A 26,148-nucleotide genomic window follows, 5' to 3' on the forward strand; every position below is an offset into this window, starting at 1 on the left:
ATTATGTGTTGAGTGGTATTGATTTGTAATCACCAAGGTAAAAAAGGTTGGTTGGTCAGGCTAATCACATCACTGGATTTAGAAAACGAATAGGCCTATTATTCAGTAGCCTATTTTACTGTGTCACAGGTCACTAAAAGCTGGAGTATAAAATAAAAGCCGTATGAAAAAGTGTGCCCTCATCAAGGTGATTCCAACCCGGCCTATTGAGTGCAGCTGTCCTTCAGCATCACCCAAACACACGCACAATGACGTGCGCAGGTTTCCCTATGCTCGCGTTTCCCTGTTTGGCTTATAGCCTACATGAGGGATTTCTATTTTTAGTAGGCGCCTACTTCCACGGCCCACAATGTGGGAACCAGTGGGTTCCTCTGGGCCTATGGAATGTTTGTAAATGACCACAGATGAGGGTTGCTTGAAAGTTAACAATTTTGGGGGAAAGAATGGACCGATATTTGTTTGTCCTGTATTTGAGAAAATATCACGGAGACTATTTTTTATGGGTCTTGTGCACAAGTAGGCTACTCAACGTGTATGGCATTGTCCCTTCTAGCAGCACCACCACCTACTGGCGTTTTACACTAGTAGTGTAAAGATCCAAGCGTCCTTAGCGCCACACCTACCGGAGCATCGGAGTAGGGCTTTTACTATGCCCCCTACCCTCCCCCTCGTTGTAAAACAGACCTTACGTGTTTTCCATCTCCGCCAGTTTTATTCCACCACCGCAAACCACGACACGTCCCCACACCAGAGAGCTTGTTTGGATATGGGACTATTACATTTGCCCCTCTGAATTTATTAAAAGTCATATTGCTGTTTCGATTCGCGTATTTGAAACCCGTTTACGCAGAGAGAATGGGGTGCTGTTCAGGACGATGTATGCTGATCTTCTTCTGCACTCTCCAATTGGTGAGATCATTCTTCTGTGATGATGCTATCTCTATACATACTTTCAAAACACACCTGCTACCATTGCCTTGCTTTACTTCTTCTCTTCAATGATCACTGACACTTCTGCTGGTTGATGTTGTTGAAATTGTAAACCGGTATTGTTTATTTTTTCAGAATGAGGAAACGTGGTAGGTTAATTTTGCAATTTGAGATATTAACATGTGTAAATTATAGCTAGTTCCCACGACTCACGAAACCCAAGTCAAAGACTCTCTTATTTCCATATCCAACTAAATTGAATTAAACAATTTTGTAGTATAATTATGTAGCCTGATAGTTGGACACATAGCTTATAGTTGGACACATAGCTTATATTTGTGTGCTGAGAAAAACAAATGTAAGTTGATTAATATTATATAAATATTACGTATCAATCAAACATCAATTGATATACATTTTTAACTAGCCACGATGTTTTATATTCATGCTAATTTATTGAGTGTTGTTAGAGTACAAAATATTCATGTTTATCTTGCTAGTATGAGTTGCCTATGGGGAAAGGGAGCCAACCCCCACTCTGTCTGAACCTCAGACTTTGTCCCCGCCCCTTCTTCTCACCCTGCCCCCCTTTTGAGTGATTGAGAAGGCGACCTCAGAGGACAGAACTCATATCCCTGCTCTGCCCCTCTCCATGCAACATGCTTTGTCCCCCGTGGCTCAGTTACCTTGACAACCCAGAGAGAGCAGTCAGCATGGGGGAAAAATATGTGCAGTGGATTCTTTATAGGGTATATAGGAGGGAAATACCCATGTAACAGGTCACAACACCATCATCCATCTCTCATCGATTCAGAACCAACTGTTTAGATTAGAATCTCTGAAGAGTCTGGACCCAGTGAGTGGATGACTTGATAAGATGCTTTATCATGCATAATACATGTAATAGAGTTTTTTTAACCCCCCCCATCTCTTTCTCCCTCTCCTGCTCTCTCCCTTTGACACCCCAGATGACAGCATTGGAGAGGCAGGCTTTTGACTTCCTTGGGTACCAGTGGGCTCCCATCATTGTCAACTTCCTGCACATAATTATGGTTATCCTCGGCCTCTTTGGCACCATTCAGTACAGACCACGCTATGTTGTTCTAGTAAGTCACATCTAGGCCACACTACTTTTGTGTTAATCTGCCCCCACCTTGTAATCAACATGGATAATTCAATGAAATGTGTCAATTCTTCATAGAAGAATGGAACTGTGTTGAAGGCAAATCCATTTGTATAACTATTGTGGAACAGCATTGGCCACTGTTTCAATTGCGTCATGTATAATGATTTTCCTCCATACAAATAGATAGACATCATGTGTCTAAAATGCTCATCAAATATATTTTCATCCCTCAGTACCTGCTGTGGACATTACTGTGGGTGGCGTGGAATATCTTTGTGAGCTGTCTCTACTTGGACCTGGGAGGCCTTTCCAAGGTATTGGTCACTAATATTCAGTCCCACCATCAACTAGCCTAATATATTTGCTTTGCCTTGAATTGTGTGTTCTTTTGGCACTGAATCAATCAGTCTCTTTTTTCCCAAACAATTACATACCATAAACATGTTATCATGAACAACACATATGCTGTGTCACTGCAGGAGAGCGAACTGCTTTCTCTGGGTGTATCCTCACACTCTTCATGGTGGAAAGACAATGGTCCAGGCTGTGATGACAGGGACCTTCCTGCCACTAGATGGCAGAGTCTGGAGAGCCCAGAACTCATCTCTGCTCTGGGATGCTGGCTGGAATATCAATACATAGAGGTCCTGCACTGCATCGTACAACTCCTAATCTCTGTGAGTTCTCTCTCTCAGGAGAGGTGAAAAAACCTGTAACATTATAAAATGTAAAACATTTCTCACCAGAATTCAAGTGTCTCTGACTGCTTTCAACACCCTCCCCAGAGTTCACCTAGAATATGTATTTTGTAACACTCTCACCAGAATATCCTGAAACACTGAAATGGATCCACAAAGACATTCTATTCATTCACAATTCTGACAGATTCCAGTGTAACTACATCTAAATCGCATTGAGAACAGACCACAGATGTAGAGAGCAAGGGTAAGGCAAGAGGAAGAGAGGAAGCAGAGTAGGGCTGGAAGGAGGGTGAGGAAGAAAAAGAGAGGCCGGAATATCAGCGTGTGTGTGGGAGTTCTGTGGCAGGTGCTTGAAGGAGCTGAAAAGCTGCTGATGAGAAGAGGCTGTCATTTCCAGAGCCAGGTTCCCAGAGCTGCTGCCTCTGTCTGTCCACCTCCTCCTCCCCACCTATTTCTCTCCCTTTCTCTCTCAGAAATAAATTCAGTACGTACCAATGTGGTGTTCTTCATTGTAATGTAATGTTGAACTTGTGGTCTCTGTGTTTGTGCCTACAGCTCTTGGGATTCGTCTACGCCTGCTATGTGGTCAGCACCTTCACAGAGGAGGAGGACAGCTGTAGGTGAATTTTCAAAGTGCATTTTACACATGGTTACAACAAACAAGAAAACACACAATTTAACACACATACTGGAGCAGATACTAAAGCATTAAGTCACAGCCACATAAATGTAATACTGTCAAGGCACCCCCCCCCCCACACACACACACACTTTTTACTTATTGTAATCATTATACCCTTTTAATTTGGTTCAAACTGTCTAGAGCTTAAAAGCTTCCATCGAAAAAGTACATTGATCAAGTTAGTGTTGCATCATTATATATTTATTCATATAATTCTGTTTTCTTTTTCAGTTAATTTCATTGGTGGGGTTCATTATCCATCTAAACCGTCACCGTTGTACTTATAGTGTTCAGAATTGGGCTGTAAGTACCATTACTTTCTCAGGGGGAACAAAATCATACATATTCGGCACAAACAGTGTCATCCCAGACCATACACACGTACATGTGTTTTTATATTGTAGTACACTCTTAGAAAAAATGGTTCTTCGGCTGTCCCCATAGGATAACCATTTTTGGTTCCAGGTAGAACCCTTTTGGGATTCCAGGTGGAACCCTTTTGGGTTCCAGATAGAACCCTCTGTGGAATGGGTTCACCATTTTACCCGAAAAGGGTTCTACCTGGAACCAAAAGGGTTCCTCAAAGGGTTCTCCTATGGGGACAGCCGAATAACCCTTTTACTGTAGGTACTAGGTAGCACCTTTTTTTCTGAGTGTATTCAATATGTTTCTGTATGAGACTGTGCAGTTACCTTATTATCTCGCTATCATGTTTTGTTTTACAGACTATAAGTAAAGGGTTGCAAGTGGGTTGAAAATGACTGACAGGCAAGGAGGGCAGAAGAGGTACAAGAGATTGGAATACTTACTTTGGAAGAGTGAGATCACATCTCCAGTCAGTGAAACAGAAGACATTCCCACAATGGTCACAAAACATAATTCCTCTGCCTACCAGCACTCTTAATGAATACTAAAGTAAACCAGCAGGAGTTCTCTGTTCAGTGCAGTTATGGTCAATACTAACTTAATCCCAGATCTGCAGAGGTGGAAAGAGTACTGAAATATCCTACTCAAGTAGAAGTACTGTTACTTTAATGACATTTTATTCAAGTAGATGTAAAATTACTGGTGTAAAAAAACTACTCAAGTAAAAAAGTAGCTAATTTAAAAAGTACTCAGAGTAAAAATAAATGAGTTACTTTTCAAATAAAAACATTGACCTTGATAATTAGCTAATTTCGCTATGGTTAACTGAAAGTTGTTACACGTGATATTTTCCATGCATTATATTTAAAAAGGAAGGGAGGAAATGAATGTACAGTAGGAACTAAGTTCAGTGCAACAAGGCACATCTCCATGTAAAAAAACGAAGGATTTGTCAAAAATATACTATTAACATAAGAAAATAAAGTAAACTTTCAAAGCAATTAAAATGTATTGATAATTTAAAAAAGCAATACAAAATAAAGGGCCTAAACAATAAAGTTGCCAGACTTCAATATACTTCAGACATGTCTAATTCTTTCACCCATTCAATCCCTCATCACCACTTTGTTACTTGTTACTTGTCCATGGGACCGGATGACATTCCCTCACTCATTCACTCACACACACACACAAACTCCCTCTTTCACTCACTCACCAGGGGTGGAAAGAGTAATGAAATAGTACTGTTACTTATATTACATTTTACTCAAGTAGAAGTAAAATTACTGACTTTGAAAAATACTAAAAGAAAGTACAAGTACTTGGAAAAGCTACTCAATTACAGTAAAGAGAGTAGTTGTAATTAGTTTTACATCTCTGCATATTTGTTTGTGTTTTTGCCTGCTACATTGTCATTGTCAAGTTGTTTGGCATGACAATTCCTAGTTGTCAAGAGAGCAGAAACAGACTGGCACCCAAGCTAGGTCAATCCAGGTACACTCAGAACACTACTGATACTTCTGACATAACATGTATCAGTGTACAGGAAATAGTATTTGTTGTATTATGACATAATGGCACTCTGTAAAAATATGCATTCATGACAACAGTTGAATATGGACCGAATCCTATAATTGTGAGTCTTACATTGATTTTAATGAGAGATTTGCACGAAAATTACAGTTACATGCAAATGATTTAAATTATGTATACAGATTTCAAGTTAGGATTTGGACCTATGTGAAGGTGTCTGTCTGTCTGTCTGTCTCTCTCTCTCTGTGTGTGTGTGTGTGTGTGTGTGTGTGTGTGTGTGTGTGTGTGTGTGTGTGTGTGTGTGTGAGTGTGTGTGTGTGTGTGTGTGTAGTTCATACATGAGAATGGACTGATTCCAGATACCAGAGGAAAATAAAGACATTTAGTAAATAATCTTCAATATTGTGATATAAATAAGTTAATGCCAGTGGTTCATGTAAAAAATAAATCTTAAAGATATAGTCAGGGAGCATCTCCTAGGCCTACCTCTGAATTTCTTCTGAATTTAGATGCCACTGGTGGAAAAAGGCCCTGAAAGTATCTTTAAGTGGATTTTGTTGAAATAAACAGCGCTTTTCTTTTAGCTAATGTGTGCAATGTGTTTTGTTAATGTCATATTCCTAATTTACTTGCCATACTACTGATAAAAATTATCATGTTAATCATTGGGTTGGTCAGTGAGTATCACTCACTATTATTCAATATTTGCTCACATCTTTTCAACTCCAAGAGTCCATCAAATCAGAATATGATATAATTATTGCAGGGCTGTAGTGTACTCTGAGCCTATGATACATTCTCTCTATTAAGCACTTATAACAACGTGTTTGTAGGTCAATTAGAGAAATACAACAGAATAATTGTCTTCATTTTAAAAAGTGTGAATGGAAATAACTCACTAAATGGCTTCACTGCACTGTTTCACACTTTGCCTCATAGTACTGCATGTAAGCCTACTCAAGTGACTTGTAGTCGTCAAGATAATGTCGTAATGTATATCTAAATTGCAATAGAGAGTTATTTCTCTAGTACGTTTTTATTTGATAATCAAAGCTTTACCTTGAATATAGTAGATTGGGCCCCAAATAAATATGCCCGTTTCTGGACGTCCCCCATCACTCTTCCGTTGGATTGGTTAGCGCGCTGATTCGTCATCGCGGCAGAACGTTAAAATCACAGTCGATGCTACTGAAACGCGACTACCGCGGTACTGCCATTGAAGATGAATTACTTCCGACGTTTTGTCTTTGACGCACCGTGCCTGGTGTGCCGCTGACGTCAATCCTCTTCATTTAGACCCCGGATGAACCTGCCATTGGGGGAAGTGAACAGGGCCATCAAAGCACAATAACTGAAATTTGGTGGAGAGGGGGGGAAACGCTCAAATAAACCTTAACAGTGGACCCTTCGGAACCACCTCCAAATTGGATTTACGTAAATGCATGGGGACTGGCAAAATTGAACAGTGGAACTGGAGTTGGAGCTAGCTTGCTGCTGACTGTAACGTAGTTAGAAAAAAAACCTTGCTGTTAGCAAGCTAGCTACTGTACTGGGACCGAAGAAAACAACCTAGTTTTTGAGAGAAGACGTTAATTGAAAGGCTCTACACAAATCCAGTGGCTTGCTTCATGAATTATGTCTGCTACAAGTATTGACCCTCAGGTAGGCAGGCTGTATTTGCCTGGAAGAATCCATTCAGCGTTAAGGCCTTTACATTTTATAAAAGGGGGTTATACGTCCAATCCATCTCTGTTGCCATTGCTGATAGATGCGATGCTACCAACTGGCTAACTAACGTTTACTCAAACTGAGTTATGGCTAGGTAGTTAGCCGCTAGCTAACATTTAGCTGTGTGGTTTGCTAAAAGCCTATGCATTTCTCTGATTATTGTAAGGAACACTTTCAACTGTTGCAGCACAGTGGTTAACCAGCGCTAGTAAGTTGTGTTTCAGAGTTAACGACGCCCAATATTATGATAACTAACCCCTTTCATCTGTATTAACGCTATGTCAAAGATTGAGCCTTCTAATCTGTGTATGTGGTTAGCTAGCCAGCTAATGTAACTAAGCGAACTTCTAATTTTCAGTGAGTGTGTATTTTTTTTATAGACATTAGACGGCTAAAACGTAAATGTTCTCTCTTTTACATTTTAACCAATTACACGGAACTGAAGAATTCAAAAGGACAAGACGCTAAAGGTAAGAGCACTGCAGCTAACGTTATAGTTAGCTTTGCTAGACAATATTTGTCGCTGGCTGCTAATTAGGCTAGCTAGACGACGATTGCTCAGCTGGTGGCGGGTCGCGAGCACTGACTTGAGTTACCAAAAATGCACCTGCGGTGTAAATGCAACGCTGGCTCTTGCAATATAGTAACATTCGTCAAAGATGAAGTCAAGTCGTGCTAGGTCAGGGGTTCCCAAAGTTTTTTGGCCCGCGACCCCATTTCGATATAAATCTATTTTTTAAATCGCGACCGCCACCATGTAAAAAAAAAAGAGAAAAGAACAAAAACTGAACTTTTTTTATTGGGGCTATGACAGTCTATTACAAATCAGTCTGACAGTACATTTGACAGTATTTCAATTTGAAGGAAGTATGGTTTGAAGTGACTGAAATGCATCAGAAAGGTATTGGGAAGTTCAGAAGAGCATCGGGCAATGATTGTGTATTTATTGTCTGTGTAGAAAATAACATCATCATTGGTGTTCTTTTTTCCCAGTCTGATTTAGTGCTTGCTCTTGTCCCCTCTGTTCTAATGAGTTCTGCGTGGCATTGTAGAGGGAAACAGAAGACACACACGTGTTTCTGAAATCTTATGTTTCAGTGATGGGGTCATAATATTTTGTAGCTTTAACGGTTCAAAAGATAGAGCTACATTTGTAGGAAGAAAACAGAAGCCGCTCTGTTTATTACAGCCGCATCTTGCTGCTACGGGAGGTTTCCTGAAGTAACGGTTATATGAACCAAGCGCGATTTCCCCCCCCCCAGTTTCTCTTTCAAATATAATCTAGCTAACAGTCATCACACCAGATTCTATGACATGATTTCAGTGATGCATGTCTTGTTATGCAAGTGTTACAGTCCTACAGAACAACATTGCTAACATCAGATTTTTATGGTCTTCTCAGGCAGGCATACGCAAAGCATGTCTTGTTTTTTCGTTTATGGGTGAATGAAGGAGGGAGACTTGTAAGTGTGTTTGTCTGTATTGTTAAGTAAGCATTTCACTGTTAGTCTACACCTGTTGTTTACGAAGCATGTGACAAATAAAATGTGATATGACAGTGATAAATAACCCTACTATCACAGTCTTTCCGGTTTCAGTGCAAAATGGTTCACTCCACCAGAAGGAAACTGTCCATGATAATGACTTTGAGCCCTATCTCACTGGCCAATCCAATCAGGTGAGTGACTTTTGAAATATGGTGTGTATCTTTGTCATTATAGAATATTTTCCAACTAGGCTGCAGGGGAGGACCACAAATCAATACTGTCTCACAGGAGGATGGATGTTTTCTTGGCTACCTCATTAGCATATATTATTACTCCATTGACATCATTACAGATTATGTGTGATGTCTAAGTACTGTACGCACACCCTTTGATTTTAAAATCAGGGTTGTTGGGGTATAAGCTAACGGTCATTGGAGTTTTGGTGGTGGTAGGTCATGTTGTTGACACTTAGTTTGTGTCAGGATTTTAAAAACAAATTGTATTTACACTCCTCCTTTTTATTTTCTAGAACAACAGCTACCAATCCATGACTGACCCTTACCTGTCCAGCTACTATGCCCCCTCCATTGGATTCCCCTACCCTCTTAGCGAGGCCCCTTGGTCCACCGGTGGCGACCCCCCTATCCCTTACCTGACCCCCTATGCGCCCCTCAGCAATGGAGACCACCACTTCATGCATGACACTGTGTTCGGCCAGCCTGGGGGGCTTGGCAGCAGCATCTACCCGCATAGGTTTAACTTTTTCCCTGAGAACCCAGCCTTCTCCGCCTGGGGTACCAGTGGGTCTCAAGGCCAGCAGACTCAGAGTTCAGCCTATGGGGGCAGCTACAGCTACCCTCCCAGCTCCCTGGGGGGCACACTAGTCCCTGATGGCCAAACAGGGTTCCACAGTGACACTCTAAGCAAGGCGCCAGGTATGAACAGCCTGGAACAGGGGATGCTGGGGCTGAGGATAGGTGGGGACGTGTCGGGCAGTGGCTCAGGCGTGAAGAGCGTGGGTTCTGTGATCGGCGGTGGTGGTGCTGTGGCTCAGGCTGTTGCTACAGGCAACGGTGGAACACCAATTGGCATGCCCCCTCCTAAGCCCACGTCCTGGGCCGCTATCGCCAGCAAACCAGCCAAGCCACAGCTGCTGAAGGCCAAGGCCAAGCCAGGCATGGCCATGGGAGGAGCCCTGCCACCACCGCCCATCAAACACAACATGGACATTGGGACATGGGATAACAAGGGGCCTATAAGCAAAGTGGCCCCTCCACTGCCCCCCCACCACCAACATCAGCAGCAGCAGCTCCATCATGGCCATGCCCACCTTCCCCACGGGCTCCCCCCTCCCCCTCAGCAGTCCATTCAATCTGCCCAGTCCCTTGTGCAGCAGATGACCATGGGCCCGCCCCCTCCACAGTCATACCAGAACCACAACTCAGGCCCGCCCCCTCAGACCCGCTGGGTTGCCCCGCGCAACCGTAATCCGGGCTACGGAGGGGGCAGTATGGACAGCAGCGGTTCCTCTAGTGGCGGGGGTGTTGGGAATGGAGGTGGAGGGGGTGGAGGTTTGACTCTAGGTTCTGGCCCAGGTCTAGAGAACCACCCTGTTCTGGAGAAGCTGCGGGCTGCCCACAGCTACAACCCTAAAGAGTTTGACTGGAACCTGAAGAACGGCCGCGTGTTCATCATCAAGAGCTACTCTGAGGATGACATCCACCGCTCCATCAAATACTCAATCTGGTGCAGCACAGAGCACGGCAACAAGCGTCTGGACTCAGCCTTTCGTGCCATCAGTCCCAAAGGTCCTGTCTATCTGCTGTTCAGCGTCAATGGCAGCGGGCACTTCTGCGGTGTGGCAGAGATGCGCTCGCCCGTGGACTATGGCACCAGTGCTGGCGTCTGGGCGCAGGACAAGTGGAAAGGCAAGTTTGACGTGGACTGGCTGTTTGTGAAGGACGTGCCCAATAGCCAGCTGAGGCACATCAGGCTGGAGAACAACGACAACAAGCCGGTGACCAACTCTAGGGACACTCAGGAGGTCCCTCTGGAGAAGGCCAAGCAAGTGCTGAAGATCATCGTGGGCTTCAAACACACCACCTCCATCTTTGATGACTTCTCCCACTATGAGAAGAGACAGGAGGAAGAGGAGGTTGTCAGAAAGGTAATCAATAATTCGTCTCCTGTTGTTGATCGCAGAGATCCTGAACTAACTGATCATTAATTAAGGATGGGTTTCATCAGTGTTTGTAATGATCCAAAAACCATAACAAACATCTCCTTCCAGAGTTTGTATTTCTTATTTTGTCCTATCACAGACGAAATGTCTACTGTTTTGTATTTGTTTGCTGCCATTTTATTGTGTTTTGTGCAGGAGGTGTAACCATCACAAAATTCCTCTGTTACTTCTCTTTCAACAGACCTATGAGCCAGCTCCAATACAGAGAGGATCCCAGGTAAAGACCCTTTTCTGAGTGAAATGTAACTTCTATTCGGCTTCTGCCAATCGACATTGTTCCCTATGTCTCTAAGGGAATAATATACCATGGTAGTGGGGTGGAAGATTATACATTTATTAATGGTTTTCTAATGGTAACCATTTTGTTTTTTCTTCCCCTCCCCAACCAAGGAACACCAAAACAGAAGTAAACCACAATAGAAGACTACTCCTTATAGCTTGATCAACGGTTGTACTTGGATGGACATATTGACATTTAGATCATGAAAAAACAAGAAAGAGGACATAAAGAAATTGGAAACCTATATTTCTTTTTCTATTTAATTTTGATGACTTTGGCCCACATCAAACTTTGAGCCATCTTGCTCCTGGTCTGGTTCCCAGTCTCCAAGCTGTGCACACCAATCAAATTGCTTCATAATTTTAGTGTTCTTTATTCTGTATTTTAACCCTGGTCTCCTATTTGTTATACCCCCACACGCACATCCTTAATTATGATTAACAAATATCTGCACGTCTTTAAAAAAAAAAAAAAATCTCTAAACATGCTGCTGATATTCAGTGACTGTTCAACTTGTGGTGTGAGTGTTGAGAAACTTGAAGTGCTCGTATTGCTTGTTCTGATTTAAGAAGAGTGAACTTGACAACTGAATCTTGACAAATGTTTGATAATTATACTTGGAACAGTTTTATTTTGCATAATCAAAAGAAATTGTGCTGTTTTGCCCTTGTCCATCTGAGGGTGGTTTGCGGCTTGGTAGAAGATTTTCTATCCAAAAAGCTTCTGCAAATGATGCATATTATGGATAAGGTGAAAGTTTTAAAAAATAATAACATTTTTTAAATAATGTCACTTGGCTTATCACTTGTGACAACAAACTATGTTGAAGATGAGATACAAGACGTTTTCATTATTTTTTTTCAGTGGAGCCTTAACATTTCTTTCTGACAACAGTGTCAATTAAACTATATTTGCTCTACTGTACCTCAAGTGTGTCAGCGAAAAGATTCAGGGGAAAGATGTCTTGAACATCCGCTCTCAAAGGAGGTCCCTCTCTTTGTTCTTTATGGGGTGGAAATGCAAACAAACTGTGTTCAGGTTCTTAGCCGGACAATACGATTGTTGTATTTTTCCTATTTTAAATCATGTATTTTTCCTTGTATCATATCTGTTACTTTTCTCTGTTCCCTGTCATTCCAACACCGGGGGTCTCTGTTTAAGTCATTTTGGGGACAAAATGTAGCATGTACTGCTTTTAAATTCAAGATCGGCCTGTCACTCTCTGTTTCTGCGCATTGTCATTTCCATACAGAATTAAAATTGATATTTTTGTCACTATAACCCTTCCACTTCATCCTCAGAAATGTTAAGCTTTAATGTACTGGCAAGGCTAACTGAGAACACCTGAAATGTGTATCATTAAAATTAATGTTACTGATTTAATGTCAAGTGTATGAAAACCCAGAGAATGGTCTATATGGTATCTGCGTGATTTCCTTTATTTTTGGGGGCTTGCTGTACTGTGTATGTCTGTATGCAAGTGTGAAAGACTGGGAGGGAGTGTGATTATTGAGGGAATCAGATTTATATAATAGAATTGGAAATGATTCCTGATAATATATGAACATTTAACAAAACAAACGTTTAAGTCACCCCTGAATTGAATATACATTGTATCAAAGGTCACTATCACATTCTTAAGTTTGATCATGGTCATTATTAAAGGTATACTATCTGTTTGAAGTGTTTTTGGTTTGTTCCATTGTGAGTGAAAGGTATCATGTCTGCATCTAAGTATGTTTCGCTTTGTACCCCTGGTTCCCTTTTGGGGGAAAACCCATTTGTTAATTATAATTTTTTTGGTGCCTAAAGTATACTGGATGTTGACATATCACACCTGGGTCAAAAACACAATTTCTCTGCTGAAACCAATGGAATAGTCCGAACGCCAAAACGCCTTTATTATTTCAACAGAACTGTACATAATTCACAGCACATCAAACCAAGGCTAACTGATTCATTAAAATAGGGAGGTAAAATGTGTGACTTGTGTCCATATCTCTTTCAAGTGTTTCATCCCAAGACCTCATAGTTGCAGAAGGCTATGTTTCTCACCACTGCAGTAGGCTAACTACGTTTATTTTGTATTGCCTAAAATACAATTACTTTAATGATTTGGATCGACGTTAAGGTGATTCCTCTCTTGGCATTCACCGCGTGCCTTAATTGTATTGTATTAAATCAAGGTCTGCCGTGAACACGAAAAGCGGTAATCCAATTTTTCCCTATAAATGTACCTAGATTACAGATTAATTGATTCCTTAGACTAATGCCAATAAACACGAGCAAGACCGTTTCCAGATCACCATCACCTCAAACGTGTTTTTCTTCAGGAATGTGAAGTTGACTCGGATCACAAGGGCATATCTACAGAACGACGGATATTTACATTTATTTGATGTAGGTATAGCCTAGCATCCTATAGCCTATCTCATATGGTCCAGTTTCAACAGGGTGCCACTATCATTCCAGAAGCATCAATTCGTTTCCATATTTGACGCACTGACTCCTATTAGCGAGTTTTGTTCTCTTCTAAACAAGAACTCACTGTCGATGTACACCCTTGGATCAGAATAATTATGTAGTAGTAGCCATAGGCCTACGGAATGTTGTCCATATTTGGCTATAGAATAGCTTAAATATAATAGGCTAGGCCTAAAACAATGGTCCAGGCATCAGGCATCCGCAGCATCAGGACCAGTCCAGCCGTGATAACTCATAACGGGAGAGAGGGCACCGGTTCAAATACATTTGCCCTATATATTAACCTTGATTTTCCGAAACATTTGTTGTCCACTTGTTTTGTTTTCACAATCTCTGAACCAATCTAGCAGGATGAGCTTCTCTTCTTCCCATCCAAGACTTCCGCTGATTGAATGCAATGCTCGAGGATTAGATCGACGCAAGCTTGACGTCACGGACCGGACAGTGTCAAACTTCCCCACCATAAACCGAGCGGATTCTCATCAGCGAAATGTGCTTGAAATGAGCTGTTGACATTTTGCAGAATGGGGCATTAAATCGGCCGCCGCACTAAACCTGCACAATATTTCACACTGCACAGCAGCAGCACACACAGACATCATTTAGCTTCTTCACAGCGAATGAGAATTGCCTAATTATGATGATCCGTTCATATGTGAGAATAGGACACATCTTGGATATTTCTGTAGTAATCTGCAGAGAGAGATTTCAACCAACGTACTGTTCACTTCCAGTGTTTCCATAATACATAATATCTGATTTGTCATTGTCAGACTTTCACTGCTAGCGGCTCTCCACTGGCTATGGTACTGAAACTGCACTGATGCTCCACACGCTTTGCCTCCCCAAGGGTGTGCGCGCGTAAAGTTGCTTTCTACTAGATCTGTTTATTGTCCCCCACAATGATATCGGGGAGGGATTGTGGATCGTTCTCATCCCGCTTTGCCTCCCCAAGGGTGTGCGCGCGTAAAGTTGCTTTCTACTAGCTCTGTTTATTGTCCCCCACGATGAAATCGGGGAGGGATTGTGGATCGTTCTCCATCCGTCCTTCTGTCTGTCCATCATTTAGTCACACGAGATATCACAGACAGCACTGGCCTCCAAAACAGAAAAATATATATAGGCTATATAGGCTACTTGTATTTATACATTCACAATCTTCCCAACATCTGACGCTTCACACTTGTTATCAACCAGCTTCTAAGCGGAGGCAATAATGTCAAAGCCTTCCCTGTCCATCTCGAGTGAGCCCCTGCCTCATCATCCTGGATAGACCAGCCCATCAATTCATAGTTGAACATCCGCAAGCGATTCAAAAGTCCTCCACCTGCTTTTCAGTCTTTTTTCATATCAGACACGACGATGTCATCATTAGCAAAGAAAGGTTTACATAAGGTCCACCAACCAAGTAGGCCTACACTATGGAGCTTCTTGCTTGTCATGAACACGAACATTAGCCTATTTACACAAATCACTTGTTGGTTAAATGCTAAATGAATATTGTAATAATGCTATTCTGTAGTCTAGACCTATATAATTGTTTAAAAACCAGATTAATTCCCGAAGCTGTTCATGAGCTATGTCGTTTATTTATTAGCTGAATATCAACTGTCAGGTGGCAAGAGCTCACAACTCCGGACACAGCTGATTGCTGCGCAGAAATAAATGTGTTCTAATTAACCCAGTCTCTGCGCAACATTCTTAAATGCAATCTCGGGAAAATACAACAGTTTTGATGGAAATCATTGAAAAGAGCGGGATCCCAGATTTTCAGTGCTGTAGGACTATGATTTATTTCTCAACTCCAATTGGCAGCGTTTTACAATCTTTAGTGTCTGGCATGACAATTTAAAAAAAGTAACTGCGGGATGCGCGTCAACCATTCGAATGCATATACCTAGGCCTATATTCACACAATTCCACTATTTATATGCACACAAAAAATCACATGATTTGATGAATGCCAGTGGGAGTTTTTTTTAAGACATTAAACAAGCAACAAGATCATATTTAGTCTGTGATCTAGCTAATGATTAACCCATTGGGGTAAACACTGCAGAGGAGCAACCCCATGCTTCAGCCATGTAGCTGCATCAGACAGGTGATAATACTTATTGCTAAAATAGTACACCTGCCTGATCATATGGACCATGTACAGGCCCTAAGATATTGCTTTTCATCAATATGTTATTAGGCTAATTTCTGGACATAGGCTATATGTCATCATTGAGAGGGGGGCATGGTTTTATTTTTGTTTTCTAAACAATCAGTGTAAATACATGTCTGATTTGATGGTTGGCTATAATATAAGGTATTTGCCCAGACTGCAAATGAAAGATGAAATCACCCAGATTTAAATTCTGCGTGCATAACTTGCTTTCCTGTGATCTTGGCCCGGGCCAGTAATTGTTTTATTCGGGCCAGTAGTTTTCACTTGGTACTGGCCCGGTGTGCCACTGGCAAATTTACCTGAATGTCAAGACCTGGACTGGTACCCAGGCTAACCGCCTTCCATTTTTGAAGACATTTATTTTTATTGTTAGAGCGGCCACTTGAGGATCTGGTCAATATAATGGCTAATCTGTGGTCACACACAATAACTGAAATGTGTTAGTCACATCATTCCTGGGGGATGACGTTTACTGTTGTCTTGTTTTGCTTTTCAATTTCAGGGACAATAGATAATGTTTTCAAAGTTCTACCTAGTGAAGCAACATTGAACTATAAATATTTTAAACCATGTTATTCTCAGACCTGGTGCACGAGGGCATACTTTAAAACATGACAGAAACAAGTCATTTTTTCACAGGCCTGTTGTATTCAGGCCTACAATCCTCTTCACAAACCATTTTGTTAGACAGTCATTATGGCCTACACAGATATACACACTAAGTTTTTGGCAGTCTCTTTGTGTTGGTCATAAACATGTGACTTTGGACGAATTCCACAAGTCCACACGGTTGGCTTCACCAAACATGAGGAATGCTCCGAGGCCCATGGTATTCACCATTGTGATGAGGGAGAACACGGAAGCCCAGGAAGCTGTGACCTCAATCAGGTACCCAGAGACGTAGACCAGCACCAGACCTGTAGGATACACAAACTGGTCTCTTTTACACAGTCAAATACAGTACATAGGCCTTTAATACACTTAACCGTGAACATTATATATCATTCTGATGTACAGTATACATGGGGGCTTGATATCTAATGCCTACCTGTGAAAGCCCCACACATATTCATAAATCCTGTTAAAAAAAAAGAAAGAAAATATACATTTTTGTGAACATATTTGTTTGTCAATCAAAATGGAACAGATGGAATGGAAAGACAATGATACCCAAAGACATTTGTTGACATAAAGAGATGAACAAACTGACCAAACATGGCTCCAGCACACGATGGGGCGAGGTCTTGTACATTCACAGACACACCACTAGGGCATGGGGACAATGGCAATGGGTTAGTATACTAATACCTCTATTACTGGATGAGAAGTTACCCTACATGTGTATGTACAGGTGTACCTCTATTATGTGGATTGAATAATGTTACATGAAAGCACACAGAAACAGACCTGCTGTTGAAGGTGGCCAGGCCCATAGCAGCGGAGACAAAGACCACAGCGGAAGGGAAGGAGAGTGGCCTGCAGAGTAGCAGGATAAACACACTGGACACACCCATGGACATGAACTGTATGAGGAGAGAGAAACACACTGATCACTAGAGAGAGAGGATGTAACGGAGAATAATCTACTTATTTAAATACGTCCTCCAGCGATTTGTGAACTTCTCCTGTGGAAAAGCGATATCCAAAGTATAAATACAGTAAAGTACGCACATTAAAGTGTAAAAAAAAATACATTTTGAGCAAAATAGTGTTTTTTAGACACAAATGCAAACTTCAAGGAGTAGGGCATTCAAGGAGTTATTTTGATGGGAACAATAGAGAAAGAGGAAAAGCCCACCCGTCTCTTGTGCTATGTCATGACTTGCCAGGACCACATATTGAGATGTGCCTTTTGTAATGTAAATCAGGTGTTAAATGAGGTGAAAAAGAGACTGGAGCCACTTTAACTTTAAATTCCCCATTTCAAGAGATACTGTAGCTAATTCAGTTATGTCGGATTATTGACACCGTTGACAAAGATGAGCAACAATGACTGTATTAAATAAATAATTCAAATACTGACTAACATAATTGCTCAGAGAAAAATATTTTGTTTAACAGGTAATATTTTCTCAAAAACGTAGGGATCTAAATGATTGACATCCTTAAAAATTCTTATAAGTAAAGTAGTCAAAAGTTTAGTATTTGGTCGCATATTCCTAGCACGCAATGACTACATCTAGCTTGTGACTCTACTCTACTTGTTGGATCCATTTGCAGTTTGTTTTGGTTGTGTTTCAGATTATTTTGTGCCCAATAGAAATGAATGGTAAATAATGTATTGTGTCATTATTGAGTCACTTTTATTGTAAATAAGAATATAATGTTTCTAAACACTTCTACATTCATGTGGATGCTACCATGATTACAGATAGTCCTGAATGAATCGTGAATAATGAGATAAGACATGCTAACCTCCCCTGTTATTGATCATGTTGACCACCATAGACACTCTTCTGGCTAAAATGAAAACAGAAAGTGTGTGCATCCCACCGATTATCTACTCCCAATCCCAAGGAGGACATAAGATAAATGCTTCAAAGATATCAACACTTGACAGAAACATGCATACAGTATCTGTTGGTGGTGAAATTCCCTGTGAGGAATTTCCATATGTTGGGAATCAGTGCTACATTATTCAAAACCTGATCTGTTTCTATAGAATGGATGATGCTACCATGATTACGGATAATTCTGAATGAATCGTGAATAATGATGAGTGAGAAAGTTACAGAGGGTCAAAGATAAGACATGCTAATCTCCCCTGTTATTGATAATGTTGAGAGGTTAGAATGTCTTGGGGGTATGATCTTTGACCCTCTGTAAATTTCTCAATCATCATTATTCACGATTCTTTCAGGATTATCCGTTATCATGGTATCGTCCACATTAATGTAGAAGTGTTTAGAAACATTATATTCTTATTTACAATAAAAGTGACTCAATACATTTTTACAATTAATTTCTATTGGGTACAAAATAATCTGAAACACAACCGAAACTAACTGCAAATGCATCCAAAAAGTTTGTAGAGTCACAAGCTTGATGTAGTCATTGCATGCTAGGAATTTGGGAACAAATACTAAACTTTTGACTACTTCATTTATAAGAATCTTTAAGGGTGTCAATAATTTTGACTCCTACCTTTTTGAGAAAGAGAAGTATTACTTGTGAAACAAAATCTCTTTCTCTGAGCAATTGTATTAGTATAAAATAATATAATTTCCCAATTTCTTTGAGCATACAATATAGCTCAGTTTTTTCATGATTTATTTTTATACAGTCATTATTGCTCATCTTTATCAAGGGTGTCAATAATTTCAGACCCCACTGTATGTTAGTCAGGGGAAATAATTGCCTGAGCCCCAAGGATATGTATGATTGCCTTGTCTGGCATGAAAATGGGGAGCTCTAACCTGTCTGAACAAACCTCTTATGCATACCTGTACTTTCTCTCTGTCCACAAAACACTGAATATTGTGTTCAGTTACACAAGAATATAAGTTAATGATTCAAAACCAGATAAACTTACCTGCATCATCTTCCTAACAGATGCTGTTCCAAATCCTAGAACAAAAAACTGTATGTTACTATGAAATGGCTTCAATAGCTTACTAAGGAAGCAGCAAAACAAACAATCAAACAAACGTTGTGCTCTAATCTGTGTCATTCTTATACCTTGCTGAATTAATTGATCCGAAATTATGCCTCCAAAGAGCGCAGATGGGATTGCAACCAACCATGGAATTACGTTACACACCCATCCCTGGAATAAAATAGATTATAAGTATGAGTTACAATACAGATTACACTAAATTGCAATGGATAGACTATTTATTATTATATAGGTAAGACATGCTTTTTGGATAAGGTAAAGAAAGTGGCAGAAGAGATAAAGGTTTAATACCTTGGCGTGCGGATATGTATCTTTGAAAAAGGTTGGTAGCCATGACATCAATGTGTAACTAGTACTGCTGAAGCATAGGTGAGCAAAGACCATGGCACTGAAGAGAGGTGAAAGAGAGAGAACAAGAGAGTAAAAAAAAAGCATTGGAGCTAGGCAAGCAGACAACATCAAGGTAAAAACAAGAAGTTGCAGCACATTTGCATAACATCCATGTGCCATACTGTATTATGTCCACAATCAACATATGCAAAATTTGAGCTGTACCACACAGAGGGCTGTTTTAACATTTTTAGCCAGCGTTTCTTTGACAGACCCGAACTGGATCCATGGCTTGACAGCATTTGCATTGTGTTCATTTGACCTGCAACCGACACACACATGATCATATACAGCAGTATGATTAAAGAAGCCTACCTCATGAATCATACATAACAACCACTACAGTGAAACAACTAATATGCATAACACATGCATTACATTTTGTAGATACTTTCAAACTAGAAATATATTACATTAGTATGAAATATTATAGCAGCCTACCTCATATGAAACCTGGAACCTAGAACAATCACTTAATTCAGTGAAACAACTATTACATACAACACATCCATTCAAATGTTCTGATACTTTAAAACTAAATATATTTATGCACAAAGCACCAATTCTATAGATTATTATATTGCTACCATAGAGTACCTCTCAGTAGAAATCTCCACACAGTCAATGACCACAGTCCCGAGAGCAGACCAACGCCGTAGAACACACTCTCCCAGTCGTAGCGTTCCAACATCACGGACCCCAGTCCCCCCACCATCAGTGTTCTGACTCACAAGCATAGAAGCACAATGAGGAAGAAGCATTTCCTTAGAACGTATTTGAGATAAAGCTATTTATGATTCAATTATAAATCAGAGATGGATGTTGGTATAATTAGAGACCTGTGTATGTTTGTTACATGTATAACTTACCCCATATAAGAGCCACTGCCCATTGTACTCATCAAAAAGCCTCTCTCCACTTCAACCACACGTTGGGAGCAAAGACTGGCTAAAGAGGGGTAGTGGACGCCTGAGGGAAAGCAGATGTTATTTACATTTTAGTCATTTAGCAGACGCTCTTATCCAGAGCGACTTACAGTTAGTGAATACATATATATTCTTTTTTGTAATATATATATTTTTTTTTTCAAACTGGTCCCCCGTGGGAATCAAACCCACAACCCTGGCATTGCAAACGCCATGCTCTATCAACTGAGCTACATCCCTGCCGGCCATTCCCTCCCCTACCCTGGACAACGCTAGGCCAATTGTGCGCCGCCCATGAGTCTCCCAGTCGCGGCCGGCTGCGACAGAGCCTGGATTCGAACCAGGATCTCTAGTGGCACAGCTAGCACTGCGATGCAGTGCCTTAGACCACTGCGCACATGTTATCAAAGTTACCAAACCATTCTAAAAGAGAAGAAAGAGGGTGGAGACTGTGGCTGAAGTTTCATGTGCGAAACTCTTGTTTCCACCCTCTCACCTTGTAATAGCCCCATAAGGAATCTGGCCACCGTCATGGAGGTGAGGGGACTGATGCCCAGTCGCGCCAACAGAGGGGTGCATGCTGTAATGGAAGCCCAGGATGTAGTGGCAAGAAGCAGGACCCGTTCTCCACCAATTCTGGCAAAACAAACAATCATGAGCAGAGTCAGAGCAGTCTTCACAGCACACAAGAAAGGTGACTTCCAGCTTCTAACATGGACATTATGTAACAGGCAATCACTCAAGACCAAACAATACAAATCCCAATCGGTATGCATTGTTTCTCTCATTCAGACCACCGGAGGTTGACCCACCTGTCGCTGGCGTAACCTCCCAGCACCTGAGTGAAGCAGTAACCCCAGAAGAAGCCCCCCATTACCACACCCGACTGCGTCTTGCTCCAGCCAAACGTGGTGGCCATGTTGACAGCACAGATTGGCATGGCCATCCTGGCACAGTAGAGGAGACACGTGCCCAAGAAGAGCATCACCGTCCACTTTTGAGCCAATGGCCTGGAGGCAAATAGCAAGAAAGAGAGGGAGAGGTAATGATGATAATACTGATAATCTACATTACACTATATGTAAATACCACAGATAATTGGCCTATCATAATTGCATCACTTACAGAACATCATGTATCAGTAGTGCTGAGCGATTAACCAAAATGTCAGTTTCTTTCCAGTTTTTAAACAACTTATTGACCGACATCGGTTCAATGATTTGAATTCCATTTCGTTCAGTTTTTTTCTGTGACCTCAATGCGCACATGCATAGTTTCTCTAGAGATAAAGCTCCAGCCTGACCTTTGCGATGTAGTAGGGAGTTGTAGTTTCCAACAGGCCAATATTCTACATAGTTTAGCGCATTTAAATTTGGTAATTAACTACAATTACCATAATCCATTGGTAATCTACTTGTCCGGTCTGAGTTTATTTTACGCCTGCTACTGAAGAGAGAATAATGCAGATCGTGAGATGATACAGAGTATAGCCGTAGGAAGTAGTTACAGGGTGTTTAAAAAAATTATCGAATCCGAGATTATTTTGTAATTTTTACATTTTCTAGTCATTTAGCAGACGCTCTTATCCAGAGCGATTGCATACAGTTTTCATACTGGCCCCCCGTGGGAATCGAACCCACAACCCTGGTGTTGCAAGCACCATGCTCTACCAACTGAGCTATTTCTGACTACATCAAGTGAAGTGCCTTAATGAAGCCACCAGTGTTGGATAAAAGTTTCAGTAGACAGAGCAAGCTAACAGGAATCTAGTTTAATATTAGATGCTTCTGTTAAGTTACTTAGAGCAGTAAAACACTACAAATATGTGCAAATGAATTGAAAGTGTGACCAAGATCTAAATCTACTTTCACACTGGAGCATCTACAACCATTGTGAATGTTGTGAACGCACAGAAACTCTAGCCTGGTCCCAGATAGGTTTGTGCTATCCTGTCAACTCCTTGTCACACATTGTCACTGGTATTACAAGGAGTTGACATGACCGCACAAACAGATCTGGGACCAGGCTACCGAAACATGTATTGAACCGAAGATATCAGCCTACCGTGGTGTATAGTACTTAAGTAAAAATACTTTAAACTACTACTTAAGTCGTTTTTTGGGGTATCTGTACTTAACTACTTATATTTTGACAACTTTTACTTTACTGCATTCCTAAAGAGAATAACATACTTTTTACTCCATACATTTTCCCTGACACCCAAAAGTACTCGTTACATTTTGAATGCTTAGCAGGACAGGAAAATGGTCCAATTCACACTTATCAAGAGAACATCCCTGGTCATCCCTACTGCCTCTGATCTGGTGTCATCTAAACACACATGCTTCGGTTGTAAATTATGCCTGAGTGTTGGAGTCTGCCCCTAGCTATCCTTAAATTAAAATAACAAGAAAATTGTGCCATCTGGTTTGCTTAATATAAGGAATTTGAAATGATTTATGTATATATACACTACCAGGCAAAAGTTTGGACACACCTACTCATTCAAGGGTTTTTCTTTATTTTTACTATTTTTTACATTGTACAATAATAGTAAAGACATCAAAATATGAAATAACACATATGGAATCATGTAGTAACCAAAAAAGTGTTAAACAAATCAAAATATATTTTATATTTGAGATTCTTCAAATAGCCATCCTTTGCCTTGAGTGGCGCAGCGGTCTAAGGCACTGCATCTCAGTGCTCGAGGCGTCACTACAGACCCCCTGGTTCGATTCCAGGCTGTATCACAACCTGCCATGATTGGGAGTCCCATAGGGCCACAGCGTCGTCTGGGTTTGGCCGGTGTAGGCCCTCCTTGTAAATAACAATTTGTTCTTAACTGACTTGCCTAGTTAAATAAAGGTTTAAAAAAATTATATATATATATATATATTAAATGACAGCTTTGCACACTGTTGGCATTCTCTCAACCAGCTTCCCCTGGAATGCTTTTCCAACATTCTTGAAGGCGTTCCCACATAAAAAAAAACTTGCTTGACATGTCTCTCTATTTTCACCATGTAACCGCTATGGTTAATGTTGGTGAACACATAATTAGGAGAGGAAGTACAAACCATCGACGCTAGACAGAGAGGAATTTGCTTTAAGCAAAAAGGCAGTTTATTAAACACAGAGATATCTGTTACTGTTCAAGCTACATGCATGGGATCCTGCTAATTAACATGCATGGACCCAATCAATTGCCTCTTATGGAGACAGTTGAGAAGGATGCATAAACAGAGTTTACAGCATTACTTATACAATGTAACATAAAGGAAGGGGTCCTTCTTCTAGTCCCTTGATTGGTTCCCGAGGCGTAGGAGGCGGGTCTGCTCTGTCCAGAGTAGAAGCCCCATTGGTGCACGGCAGAGTCCTCTGCCCTTGGCACCCGACCAGTAGACAGGGGAGTTGAGAATGAGTGTGCGTGCAAATGAAATGTTTGTGTGTGTCCAGGGAACTCGTGAGGAGTTGAGAATGAGTGTGCGTGAAAGAGAAATATTGGTGTGTGTCAAGAGAAAGTGGTGGGGAGTATCTGGTGGTTTATGGCCGGAGAGGGGGTGTTGTCCTGTTATCGCATTCCTGCAAGACTAGGTCATCTGGTGAGAAGATATGGTGTTCTCCTCTGTCCTTTGTTCTCTGACCTAAAACAGCATTTATTAAAAACAGGCTCCTAACACAAATTGGTCTTTGCACAACATTTTAGTCAGACCAATCTATAACATTTTATATTTACTACGACAAATTATATTTACTACTACAAATCCCCCTCTTCACGTCTACTAGACGTGATCCATTAATTATGTTGGCATTAAGCATAGTTGAATCAGTCTTAAAAGAAAAACAATAATGCAGAAAAGAAAACAACACATGATAACGCATAATGCAATAGTAAAAAATTTCAACCATCCCCCTCTAGCATACTAATTATATGGCCAGTTAATTAAACAATGTTAGTCCCCCTCTAGTGAGTGATTAAATACATCAAAGCTGTTGTTCAAATTCTATTTAATCTTCCCCTGAAAGGGGTAGATTTGAGCTTGTTCGTTTGGAGTGGGTGCGATGGCAAAGATTTCTCCTTCTACCTGGTCGAGGTTCTTTTTCCCATAAGGGAACCTTCATTTTGGTGTCAAATATTGGTTTTGGCTGCTCAAATCAGCCCTGACTTCTGTCAGTGATCTAGAAGGAGTGGGGGCTGGTGTGCAATGAGTTAGATGGTGCCAGGGTGCGCCTGATTTACCTCTGACCTGGACTGAGTGTGAAGTAACCTCCTTCACTTCGTACGGTCCAGTCCACCTGGGTTCCAGCCACTTTCTCTTGTGGACTTTTACCCTCACCCAGTCTCCCACTTTTACCTTCAGTGGCAGCGTACTTCCCGACAGCTCCCCCTCTTGGGCCTTCTGCACCTGAGAAGAGAGTGCTGCAGAAAATTCCGTCAATTTCATCACATAATCAGTCATCTCTATCTGTTGTACATCAAGGGAGGGCATATGACCTCCCTCCCTTGGTGGACCTAGCATTTCTCTCCCTTACATTATCTCATGAGGAGAGAGATGGGTGCCTGCCCCTGGTGATGCTCTCATAGCCATCAAAGCCAGTGGCAGGGCTTCAACCCATGTCAATTTTGTTTCTGCCTAAACCTTAATCAGTCATTTTAGCTTTAAATGTTTGGTTGGCACGTTCCACGAGTCCCTGGGACTGTGGATGTTACTGAACCGGATCTGTGCACGACTCCGAATCTTACCTCCACCTTTTTCAGGTGTTTTTTGCTAAAATGTGTGGTTGTCAGATCTTATCTGCCTTGGTATACCGTACCTGGGTATTAATTTAGTTTGTAGCCACTTAATGACTGACCTAGCATCCTCTTATTCTGTAGTTTCTGTAGGAATTGCCTCTACCCATTTTGAAAACCTGTCTACAGTTTCTGTCATGTGAGGGTGCCACCAGATGTGTGGGACTGGGCAGAGTCTAGCTGGTTCAACTAGTCTTCCATCATGGCACCTCCAGAGTTCGTCCTGTCCTCTGCCGCCCCCTCCTGGGCCCAGACTGAGTGTTCATAGGGTCCTGCTGAGCTCTGTAACTGTGCTATATCGCCTTGGTTGAGTTCAGTCTGTGATGTCGGTGGTAGTAGTATTGGATGAGGATCACGCCTTCGGGCACCTGAAGTTCAGACAGGTGGGTTTATGGTTGTTGTGGGGGTCCTCCCCTTCCTCTACCTCTCCATTGTGGTGTACCTCTGCCTCTTCCCCTCCATTGGGGTTGATGGTTAAATTGTGGGTGTTCCTTACAATCACGCCTAAAATGTCCAGCTCCTCCACAATTGTAACACAGGTAGTTCCCTCCTCTTGGAGGACCTAATGGGGTGCCCTGCTGAGGCCATGGTTGTGGTTGTGGGCCAAAAGTCATGGTGCCTTTTAGGCTGTATAGTGAGGTGGGGCCAGGAGTGGTGCTGGTACTGGCCTCTGGGGAAGCTGCTTCAGTGGC

General features: G+C 41.4%; 3 protein-coding genes across 7 annotated transcripts; 2 read left to right on the forward strand and 1 right to left on the reverse strand.

The window, feature by feature from the left end:
• The first annotated feature begins 632 nt into the window (after nt 1–632).
• Nucleotides 633–5,921, forward strand: LOC121538076 (sodium/potassium-transporting ATPase subunit beta-1-interacting protein 3). Of its 4 annotated transcripts, XM_041845834.2 has the most exons (7): nt 633–909; nt 1,899–2,036; nt 2,290–2,370; nt 2,536–2,733; nt 3,313–3,373; nt 3,671–3,742; nt 4,165–5,921. In XM_041845834.2, the coding sequence occupies exons 1-6, from the start codon at nt 856–858 to the stop codon at nt 3,724–3,726; spliced, it is 588 nt and encodes a 195-aa protein (XP_041701768.1). In that variant the 5' UTR covers nt 633–855; the 3' UTR covers nt 3,727–3,742; nt 4,165–5,921. The 4 variants fall into 4 exon arrangements, with proteins under 4 accessions (XP_041701768.1, XP_041701770.1, XP_041701771.1 ...); XM_041845836.2 differs by lacking the exon at nt 3,671–3,742 and having other exon boundaries at nt 3,313–3,377; XM_041845837.2 differs by lacking the exon at nt 4,165–5,921 and having other exon boundaries at nt 3,313–3,377; nt 3,671–3,740.
• Nucleotides 5,922–6,600: 679 nt separating this feature from the next.
• Nucleotides 6,601–12,754, forward strand: LOC121538075 (YTH domain-containing family protein 1-like). 2 transcript variants are annotated; one of them, XM_041845832.2, is made up of 6 exons: nt 6,601–7,000; nt 7,512–7,536; nt 8,650–8,744; nt 9,083–10,720; nt 10,977–11,012; nt 11,186–12,754. In XM_041845832.2, exons 1-6 carry the CDS (start codon nt 6,974–6,976, stop codon nt 11,213–11,215), a joined length of 1,851 nt encoding a protein of 616 aa, XP_041701766.1. In that variant the 5' UTR covers nt 6,601–6,973; the 3' UTR covers nt 11,216–12,754. The 2 variants fall into 2 exon arrangements, with proteins under 2 accessions (XP_041701766.1, XP_041701767.1); XM_041845833.2 differs by having other exon boundaries at nt 8,665–8,744.
• Nucleotides 12,755–16,476: 3,722 nt separating this feature from the next.
• LOC121537213 (solute carrier family 17 member 9-like) lies at nt 16,477–25,918 on the reverse strand. Its single transcript, XM_041844903.1, has 13 exons — nt 25,899–25,918; nt 21,474–21,671; nt 21,158–21,297; nt 20,605–20,704; nt 20,333–20,457; nt 19,901–19,997; nt 19,637–19,733; nt 19,408–19,495; nt 19,262–19,296; nt 17,137–17,252; nt 16,940–16,995; nt 16,778–16,807; nt 16,477–16,646 (listed from the first exon to the last, which is right to left on the reverse strand). The coding sequence occupies exons 1-13, from the start codon at nt 25,916–25,918 to the stop codon at nt 16,477–16,479; spliced, it is 1,272 nt and encodes a 423-aa protein (XP_041700837.1).
• Nucleotides 25,919–26,148: the final 230 nt, after the last annotated feature.

Source organism: Coregonus clupeaformis, chromosome 24, assembly GCF_020615455.1.
Source record: "Coregonus clupeaformis isolate EN_2021a chromosome 24, ASM2061545v1, whole genome shotgun sequence".
In the NCBI taxonomy this organism is placed as follows: domain Eukaryota; kingdom Metazoa; phylum Chordata; class Actinopteri; order Salmoniformes; family Salmonidae; genus Coregonus; species Coregonus clupeaformis.